Source organism: Austrofundulus limnaeus, unplaced genomic scaffold (assembly GCF_001266775.1).
Source record: "Austrofundulus limnaeus strain Quisiro unplaced genomic scaffold, Austrofundulus_limnaeus-1.0 Scaffold348, whole genome shotgun sequence".
NCBI lineage: Eukaryota > Metazoa > Chordata > Actinopteri > Cyprinodontiformes > Rivulidae > Austrofundulus > Austrofundulus limnaeus.
This window is the reverse complement of record NW_013952750.1, coordinates 464,036-474,367: the sequence shown is the minus strand read 5'-3', so window position 1 is coordinate 474,367 and position 10,332 is coordinate 464,036. Positions and strand designations below refer to the sequence as shown.

At 41.1% G+C, this 10,332-nt stretch overlaps 1 protein-coding gene across 1 annotated transcript in view; it reads right to left on the bottom strand.

Annotated features, from left to right (window-relative positions):
* Positions 1 to 479: 479 nt before the first annotated feature.
* Positions 480 to 10,332, bottom strand: part of cdcp1a (CUB domain containing protein 1a) — a 12,923-nt gene continuing 3,070 nt past the window's right edge. Inside the window, exons 2-9 of the mRNA XM_014022914.1 lie at positions 7,627 to 7,836; positions 7,197 to 7,550; positions 6,753 to 7,112; positions 4,573 to 4,764; positions 2,762 to 3,133; positions 2,324 to 2,674; positions 2,124 to 2,211; positions 480 to 1,361 (exon numbers count right to left, since the gene is read on the bottom strand). Coding sequence (XP_013878368.1) covers positions 1,013 to 1,361; positions 2,124 to 2,211; positions 2,324 to 2,674; positions 2,762 to 3,133; positions 4,573 to 4,764; positions 6,753 to 7,112; positions 7,197 to 7,550; positions 7,627 to 7,836 — 2,276 coding nt within the window. The 3' untranslated portion in view covers positions 480 to 1,012. The remainder of the gene's footprint in view (positions 1,362 to 2,123; positions 2,212 to 2,323; positions 2,675 to 2,761; positions 3,134 to 4,572; positions 4,765 to 6,752; positions 7,113 to 7,196; positions 7,551 to 7,626; positions 7,837 to 10,332) is intronic.

Genomic DNA, 10,332 nt, shown 5'->3' with positions numbered 1-10,332 from the left:
TTAAGTGTATTTCTTTAGTGGTTCATATAATGCTGCTTTTATTTCTAGTTATGTCAGTTTTGGTCCTCCATACCGCAGAAGCCTGATAATCATCTATTCAATCGTATCAGGTGTGTTGTAGCAGAGAAACGAGTAAAACATGCAGGGCTGCGGCCCTCCAGGACCAGGATTGTCTATGCCTGGTAGGCTGATGGGCTTGTTTTTGCAAGTGGACAACCAGTTTTGGGTGTCACCAGCAAATTTGTTGAGCCACTATATGAAGGTACTGCTTAGAAAAACTAAGTTTGCTTATACCTCCTTAAACTGAAGTTTTTTGGATAAAAGACGAAACGTATCTACAAATAAGAACCCATTCAGAGGACCGTACTCAACCTTGTTAGAAGGGGAAGGGTTCTTTAAAAAGCAKCAGAGTCTCAAGCTTAACATCACATTTGTGTCAAAAATTCTAAAACTAGAAGTAATCAAGCAGTAATCAAGCATGAATGTATCTTTGAAAGGCTAAAACCTTCCAAAAATATTTTATGTACTCAGCTTGTGCAAAAGAAGAGACAAACAATAGAAAGCAAATATAACACACTGCTGGTTCAATCTGCTTCAACATCATGTTCATAAATTATTCATCATCAAAATCACCATCCTCTTGTTTTCAACGGTGTGAGGCAGACAAATACAAACAGAAAGCAGTAGCTCCTATAAAATGTCCAAAACACAAAAGGAAGATATCTGATTGTAGCTTCCAGATTTGTCTGAAAGGAAGCAAACTACCTGTAACAAAAATGCAACAACAGCTACAGTTTCAGCAAGATTGTTTTCTGTGCCTGACTTGGTAAAACAAAAACTCATTGTAAAGAAAACTGCAATCAGTCACGCAGATGCCAGAGGATAAAAAGCACAAAGTTCAAAAAGTGGAARTCAGAAGGCTGAATCCAGTTTTTTGGCTCAGTTTACTTCCTCTGAYTCCTGCTGTAGCCATGAAGTTGAAGAACGTTCCTCTTTGCTTTGAGGCTGCTTGCTAAGTCTTATCATCCTCCAGGGGCTGGATGTAACTTGGTTGCCTGTCAGGAAGCGGAAGACCTTGTTGAGACGAGAGTCGAGGTGGACGAGGAGGACCCTCCGTGTTTTCATCTCCACCACCATTGGAGACTGGTGGTGTTTGGGAGTCAGTGTGTCCGGTGAAGGACTTGTAGGTGTCATAGTCTTCATAGACACCAATCTCTGGTCCTTTTCTCAACAGGTGTGAGTAGACAAGCGTTTCGTCRATGGATGTGTACACATGAGACTCATCGTTGTTCTCTGGTTGGAAGGTGGTGTTGCCTGGATTGTAGATGGCTACTTCATTGTTGAGCTTCTCCTTCTTCTTCCTTTTTTGCAGAAAAAAAAAACCAACAACAAAATTTTAGTTAAAATGCAATCTTTTTCAAAGGCTCTCAAGGAGTTTCCATGATTCCTTAGACTCCTGGGTTTGTGACCTGTAGGACCATCAAGTAATCTGGCATCTGTCAAATTAGTTAAAGTTTTGTCACTATTAACAACAAAGGAGAGAATCTCTGCCTCAAATGGAGGAGTTTAAGTAWCTTGGCGTCTTGTTCACGAGTGATGGTAAGATGGAACGAGACATAGATCAACAGATTAGGGTTGTCTCCTCCTCAGTAATGAGGGCATTGCTTCGGTCAGTTGTGGTGAAAAAAGAGCTGAGTCTAAAGGCAAAGCTCTCGATTTTCTATCTATGTTCCAACAACCCTCACTAATGGCGATGAGGCATGAATCATGACTGAAAGACTGAAAGAACAGGATCTCAAATACAAGAAACCAAAATTAGCTTCCTTTCTAGGGTGGCCAGGTTACGCCTTAGCAATAGGGTAAGGAGTTCTGTCATCCGGAAGGAGCTTGGAGTAGAGCTACTGCTCCTTGAAAGGAGTCTGTTGAGATGGTTTGGGCATCTGATTAGGATGTCTCCAGGACGCCTTCCTTTAGAGGTGTTCATGGGCACGTCCCACTGGTAGGAGGCCCTGGGGAAGACTGGGCTAGGAATGCCTTGGGGTCCCCCAGGAGGAGCTGGAAAGTGTCGCTATAGGGAGACTATGGATATAAGTGGCAGAAGATGGAGATGGAGAAGGACTCACCTAACCATGATGCAAACCACCACCAGTATTATGATAAAAATGATGAGCAGAGCAGCCACCACGCAGAGTATGATGATCAGATGATAGCCTGAAACAAAACAAAATGAATTCTAATCTCTGATTACTTCTTTCTGTCCACACATTTAAGTTCAAAATGGTACAAAAGTCTGTTAAATCCAATAAAAAGTGCTTTTACTTACTCTTCTGCAGTGTGATCTTGGTCAGTACGTAAAAGTGTCCACTTTCAGGTTTACAGTTGGACATGTTGAGGTAGAAGTTTTCAGAGATGGTGATCTTGTTGCCTCCCGGCTCTATCTCCTTGCGGCTGAAGTCCTCCTCAAGCCTGCCAACTCTCCGCACCATGATGTTGGTGTGGCCGTTCCTGCACTTGGGCTGGCTCCAGTTGAGAAAAATCAGGTGTGCGTTCATTTTTGAAGGAACAGAAACAATCCAGGAGATGGTGGAATAAGACTTCATGCCCTGCGGCCAACCGGGGGTGGCTAAGAAGATGGGAGTGCTGTTTGATAGAGATATGGTGAACACATATCTTTCTAAATATCAGAAAGACAAAAAAGAACATTAAGTTTTAGAGTAAAATACTATTTTTTAAATGTGATTGAGTTAAAGCTTTTTGTTACCAATTATCTCCTCTTCAAAAGATACTTCTAACAGGGGGTTGAAATTTGTTCTTAGTGCTTCAGTCCTTGTTGTGGACCTCAGAGTAAAAGACACATTGGTGTGTAAGAGGACTTTTTCTATGGCTCCCTCAAGGCAGAAGTCACCAATTGGTAAACCATCTTCTTCAGCTATGTTGATAATGACACTGTCATTGCACTTCTGTTCAGGTAGGTCCTGTCTCAGGGCTAAAGGTGAGGTCACAGCTACGGTGCCATGCTGAGTGGGACGGAGAGTCCAGGCAATGCTGGTCAAAGGGGCTGGGAGGCAGGTGGGCAGCTGTGGTGCCAACAGATCTACTTTGGTCTTCAGGCAGTCTTTAAGATCCTTACATTCTGATGGGAATGAACAAGAATATTACACTACATCAACACGAAATAAATTCTAGATGCTTGAATAATCAGCAATATGACTATTTTTTGTTATTGAAGACATTTAATTACAGAACTAAGAGTTTGAAATCAGTACTGGGGTTCCCCAGGGGTGTATGTTCATATCACTACTCTTCTCCATTTATATTAAGGTATGCACCTCCTCACATGTCTCTGTTAAGCTCAAAAAATTGTCCAGATCAGCAATTAGTTCACACAGAGGAAGGAGGTCAAGCATCTGACTGTATCGTGCAGTTTTAAGAACCTGCCAGTTAACACCTAAAAAACTGTGAAAATGCAACCACCCATCACCATCATGAACACTATTGCTGCTGTAGAGTTCCTCGGGGTCCTGGGCTCCACCATAACACAAGATCTGAAGTGGAAAACCCACATTAATGCTCTTGATAAGAGAGCCCAGTAAGGACTGCAGTTTCTCTACAAGCTGAGGATGTTCAACATGAAACACAAGATCCTGACCCAGTGTCATCGGGTCTGATAAATGCATCTCTATAACTGTCTGGTTTGGTTTTGTGACTAAATGAGACAATAAGAACAGTCCACGGTGCCTCACTTGGCACCCACGCAAGATGTTTTACTTTACCTAGACCAGGAAATAAATCACCTCTGACTCCTCACACCCAGGTCACAGACTTTTTRAGCTGTTGCCTCCAGGTCAGGGCTTCAGAGTGCTTCGATCAAAAGCAAAAACATTTTTTCCCCATGATTCATTTACCTTCTGACCCAATTCTCTGCTCTACARGTTCCAGCAAGTGCAGCACATTTACATTAAATACACATATTGTATTTTAAACTTTACAAAAAAAATAATTTATTTCTTTTTGCTCCAAATCCSTAAAGCCAGTCACAACATGGTTTGTAGTCCCCTGCAATACAAAATTTTACTTAGTTTTACTTTAATCTTTTGTCAAACCCAGCAGMAGCTTAGCTACAGACAGCTAACATATCGACAAGAACCAAAACAAAAGGTCAATTGACTTCTACTTTAGTTAGTAAGCAAATTTAGGTTGGAATTGGGGATTTTGGTATCACAACACTGATTCATTTTATTCGTAGATCTTTTGACATGGCAACTGAGACTAAGAATATTTTTATCTTATAAGAACACAAATAAGAAAAGCATCACCTTCTGATCAACAAAATGTCTCAGAAAATGAAAAAGTAAAGAAACACGACAGTGGGAGAGTCCATTATGTGTTCATATCTCAGAAGAAACTAGTTCTGATGTAGCTAAAGTCTATACTCTTCTTTTTTGTTTCTCGATGGTTGTTTGTTGCCAATTCCACCACCAGAATCATATTACCATTGTTAAGATTATTTAAGCCAGATCACTGAAAAACCCCTCATCTGCTTCTTGTTCCAGGCTGTAAATCTTGACTTACCTATGATACGTTTAGCTGTAACTTCAATGTCTTCGGGGAAACAGTTTTTGAAAAACAGTTCACTGCTGTTTGTAAGTGTAATGTTCCTCATCGTCACCGAGTTCATCTTCATCTGGCAGTCGGAGTTCATCCTCACTTGATTAATATGGAGAGAAAARTCTTTCACACTGCTGGCGTCCACTTGACACAACACTAAAGGAAAACATAAAAAACATGATTTTAATTAGTGGCTTTACTTACCTGCAACATTCAGACATGCTAACACAAATGTTTGACCCTACTTAGATCAGAGATGAAAAATATTTCCTGTAATGTGTCACAGCTGTCATTCCTGACTCAGAGATGAGGCAATCAGCTCCTCCACACATCACCATTACTCATCGACTTGATGTAGATTTGATTCTGATGCTGTGTTGGAGGTTATTCTGCTGTTTATTSAGCCAGTTTGGGCCAAGCGTCATCTGTTAGACAGATGGCCTCACAGCTGACTCTAAAATACTCTGCTCTACAAAGGATTCATGRTCGACTCAAGGACTGCAAGGGGCCCAGGTCCTGTAGCTGCAAGACAAGTCYCAATACCCCCAGTACTTAATGTGTACACCCCTTCAGATAATGAAAAGTCATAAAATAGAGACATGTGATTCAATCTCTGGGACTAGATTTACATTTGAAATGACAGAAAAAACATCACTGCTGCATGGTATAAGCTGTGTCTCAAAATTCAGGGGTTGTGGACCACGTGGACCACAGACCATGGTGTAAAAACCCTTGAAGTCCTCTTAGGCTGATTAAAGCAGCTGTGAAATGAGACRGTCTAGTCTTTGGATGACGTARGTTTGTGTGACCATGCAATAGTCKTAGGTTTTACATAGTTTTGATAYAGTTTTAGGTTTTACATCACGTCACCTATGAATGCCTAAAACTTAAAATGCATTGGAGCAGTGTTTTTYAACCCTGGTCCTSAAGGCACACTGCCCTGCATGTTTTAKATGTTTCCCTGCTTTAACACAGCTGATTTTAATTKWTGACAGATTAGCAAGCRTTTTGTTAAACYGCAGTCATCTGAATCAGGTGTGTTAAAGCAGGGGAACTTCTAAAACATGCAGGGCAGGATCAAACAATAGAACATGCTGTATTAGAATGTTATAAATATAAAGAAGAGAGAAAAAATACGAGGAACATAATAGACACTCAACAAAAGCATTTAGGGAGCAAATCAATAAGATTAAAAAAATTGATTAATAAAGGTTGAATATATAGTTTATACATAGATAACAATTTAGAAATACTCAACATCTGAACCACACTCCATACCAGTCGGTGGCGGTAAACTTTTTAGCCAACCGCCAAAAAAAATCCAGAAGAAGAAGAAGGACATGCGGAGCAAAGTGCCTTGAGGACCAGGGTTGAAAAATACTGCATTGGGACATGTATTCATATGTCTTTTTATGGGAGGTATACCTTCATAAAATTCCATTTATTTTTAAAACCGTTACATGCAAATTCACAAAATATATTAATCGTTTGGATTTTATTTATTTATCRTTATTTAACCAGGCAAGTCCCGTTGAGATTGCAGATCTCTTTTTCAAGGGAGGTCTGGGCCTTAAGGCAACCTACTGGACATGTTTTTGGAGGGTGGGGGAAACCGGAGTACCCGCAGAAAACCCAACGAGGACAACATGCAAACTCCACACAGAAAGACTCCAGGTCTGAACCGGGGATCGAACCCAGGACCKTCTTGCTGTGAGGCGTCGGAGCTAAMCACTGAGSCRCCGTACTGCCAATTAGCTCCAATGTCAACACTATGACTTTATAATATTGTGACACCTTCTTTTAATGTGGCTCAACTTGATATTTAGGATTTTAATACATTGTTTTCTGTTTTATTTTGCTTGTGTGGCTTTTTACTCTTCATGTTTGTGTTCATTGTTATTTGGTTGCCTCAAAATGTGTATTGTACTTGTACATAAGCCTGTACTCTACCATTTGTGTACTTAAAGTAAAAGAAAAAAAGCTCCAGGAACAGTGTTTGTAATTGCGTATTAATTAACGTCACACTGCAGCATAAATTTAATCAACTAAGTTGCTAAACAATTAATTCTTCGTTTGATTTTAATAATAAAAACATTTGTCTGCAGCCCTCGTTACATGAAAGCAGTTAAAAAGTCGGAACAAACCTTCTAAACTCGAAACAGACACTGTGAAGTTCAAGGAGAGTCCAGGACCAGGACCTTTTGGATCCATCGCACAGTTGCTGAGGATCATGGAGAAGCTGCCCTGCAACCGCTGCGGCTGGGCTTCAGTCAGGCTCAGGCGCAACGCTGACCTGACTCCTCTCCGGTACTCCATCGCCGTTTGCTTCTTCCAACACTGCGGCTCTGTGAAGCTCAGAAACTCTACAGCWRCTTTGTGGTTAGGAGGAACCTGGAAGTCCCACTGCATCTCGTCGTCATCAGGAAAACTGTTGGGGTAGTTTGGTGACAGCAGCTCAGAGGTCGAGGGGCCTTTTGGTATCGTGAGGGAGATTTTGGCAAAAGCTGAGAGAAAAAAAGATTGGTTAATGTGACTTTGATTTGTTAATGTGACAAGAAAACAAAAGAAAAAAATAATAACCAACTTACTATAGATCCTGTCCCCCACAGAGACATCAATCTGGTTAATCTGCAGCTGCTGTCCTGCAGGGACATCCACAGAAAAGCTGCCCTGACCCAGGACCTGAGCCCTGCTGATAGAACCAGACCTGCAGTATTTCCCTACAAGAACCTCTCCTTTAGCCCGGAGAGTGAAGGTGTGTTTATCAGGACATGTTTCTGATGGACCGATCTGTCTCAGGCCCGTCTTGGTCAAGTCTAATCTGAAGGCTTCTTGTAAAGAAGCAGTTATGTTCCAGGTGAACCTGCGGTGAAAACTCAACAAGCTTTGCAGACCGGAGCCGTCCTGCATGATGTTTTTGCTGCAGGAGCTTTTGCCGCAGACTGAGAGGAGAAATGGAAATGTGACGTTTTTATAGTCAACAAGAAACAACGAAGATTACGATAGTTTGAATCTCACCTATGTCTCGCACAGTTTCTACAGTAAACACATCCTGAGGTCTGGAGCATGTAAACTCCACACTGACAGGAGTTTTGTCTGTCAMCACCAGGAAGGAGTTACATTGTTGTGAACGACCTGAACCTGTGCACACTTTGCAGCTTTTATCTCTGATGCTGCTGATGCTGAGGGTGGAGCCTGGATCAGGAGAAACTGTGAACCCCTGGGCTCCTGGAAAACAGGGAAGAGAAAGTGAAAACAAAAATAGAGAAATTACATTTTCACACAAAAAGACTGTATAAATTGAATACTGAGTTCTGAGTGACTTTGCTGAAATGTGCTGAGGAAGCTAAAACTGAGATGAAAGAAAAATACTAAACCTTTGAAAATGGTTGGACTTGTCAGGTAAAAAAAATGACTGGTTAAAAGTAAAATAGTAATCAGCATTCAGAGCAACAAACCTGAAAGATACTTCAATTGATCAAATTTGGACAAACCACGCATAACATTTACATCAAAATAATTTATTCAAATATGTTGGTAGTTTGAATTGAAATGAGCTAGATAATATTTTTGCCTGAACTGTACAGATCTACACATACTGTGTTAAATTGGGTGAAAGTTGGGTAAGTGCATATGAAAACAAATTGGACCCAATGATAAACTTCAGAAAAGAACTATGAGAAGAATACATAAAGCCACTTTTAATGATCACACAAATGTTTTTTTTTTTTTTTTTTTTTTTGCTTCGGGTATTGGTTATTGTGTTTTTAAAAATAACGGAAATTATTTTTTGTGTTAATAAAAGGCTTCAAGGTTTGATTGAATCTTTTTAAAAATTAAAAAGATAGTATAATTTGGTGGCCAGAAGGTTTGAGGGTTTGGTAGTTGCAGGTGAATTCGGGGAGGTCATGGAGAAGGACTTTCACTCGGCCACGAGGAAGTTATTTATAGCGTTCCCTGTCCCAGGCTGTTTGGTTTGGGTAGGGAACTGCTGAACCGGACTGAGGATTTCATTGAGCGGTGGAAGGAACACCTCGAGGATCTCCTCAATCCACCCTCCATGAGGACGGCTTTTGTATCTTTGAGGAGGCAGAGCCTGAGGACTCGGGGGGAAGACGAGTCCATTACCATGGCAGAGGTAGCTCCTCTACGCCTCTCTTCAAATGGTAAATGGACTGTACTTATATAGCGCCTTTCTATCCATCCAGGACACTCAAAGTGCTTCACACTACAGACATTCACACATTCACATTCACACACTGATGATGGCAAACTACAATTGTAGCCACAGCTGCCCTGGGGCACACTGACAGAGGCGAGGCTGCCATACACAGGTGCCACCGGACCCTCTGACCACCATCAGTAGGCAAGGCAGGTAAGGTGTCTTRCCCAAGGACACAACGACTGAGTCGACTAGATCGAACCGGCGAACTTCTGGTTCCAGGGCGACTCCCCTAACCACTCTACCACAGCCGCTCGCCGTCTTCAACATCACAATGACCGGGACGACTCCTGWAGTGAGGCAGGTGGTGGTTCCCATTTTTAAAAGGTGAGACTACAGAGTGTGTTTCTACCTATCGTGGATCACACTTGTTGCCCTCCCCGGGTTTTGGAAGGGAAACTCCGAGAGGAGCAGTGTGGCTTTCATCCTGGTTGTGGAACGGTGAACCAGATCTTTACCCTTGAGGATAGGGGGTCGTGGGAGTTTGTTTCTCAGGTCTACATATGTTTTAGAGAAGGCTAAAGACCGTGTTCCTGTTGGGGGGTGCTGCAGGAGTATGGAGCGTCTGCGTTGCTGTTAAGAGCGATGCAGTCCCCGTACAAAAAACAGACACTTAGACACTACCAGAGCTGWCCTTTTTCTCCGATCCTGTTTGTAGTGTTTATGGACAGGATCTCAAGGTGCTGTCCTGCCTCAAGTGGCGGAGTTTAAGTATCTGGGTGTCTCATTCATGAGTGATGGTGGGATGATGGATAGATCAGGGCCTTGTCCTCAGTAGGGATGTTTCTTAACTATTGGTTCATAATGACTGAACACAGTACAGAATATCTCCTATCTTTTGTGTTCTACACTTAGTCTCTTTAACACTTCTCTCTTTATGCTGTCACAGCTGCCCCTTCTATTGAAATGACGTAATAACAGAACATAAATGTACTGTGTGTGTACCAGTGTACCTGACTGTGTAAAATCAGAAAAACCTATAGCTGAAAAAAGAACAATAACTGTGTAAAAGTCAAATAAATTACGTCATTATGACTCTACCAGTTTTAATTTAGACTAAAAACACAACTGAAMTGACTCAACTAAATACATGAAAACAAACTGGGCTGTTTTAAAATAGTGCTCTATTTCCTGCATTTATTCCTAGAAATTGGAAACCTTTTTTGTAACCGAGTTAAGTTAGAGTAAAAATTTTCTGAATTAAAATTTCATGAGTTGGTTGATTATAACATTCTGCAGGTTATGTATGAGGCTCATAGAAATGTGTTGCCATCAAACATCCAATCACATTTTGTTAAGAGGGAAAGCTGCTATAACTTGAAGGGATTACAAATGTTTGTTAAACCGAAAAACAAAACAAATTTGAAGGACAGATGCACTTCAGTCAAAGGTATAAGACTATGGAATAATCTGGAAAATTACTATAAAAGTATGGGATCAGTTAATTTCTTTAAGAAAACGATCAAAGAAAATTGTTAAAGAAATATGAAATTGTTTAATTT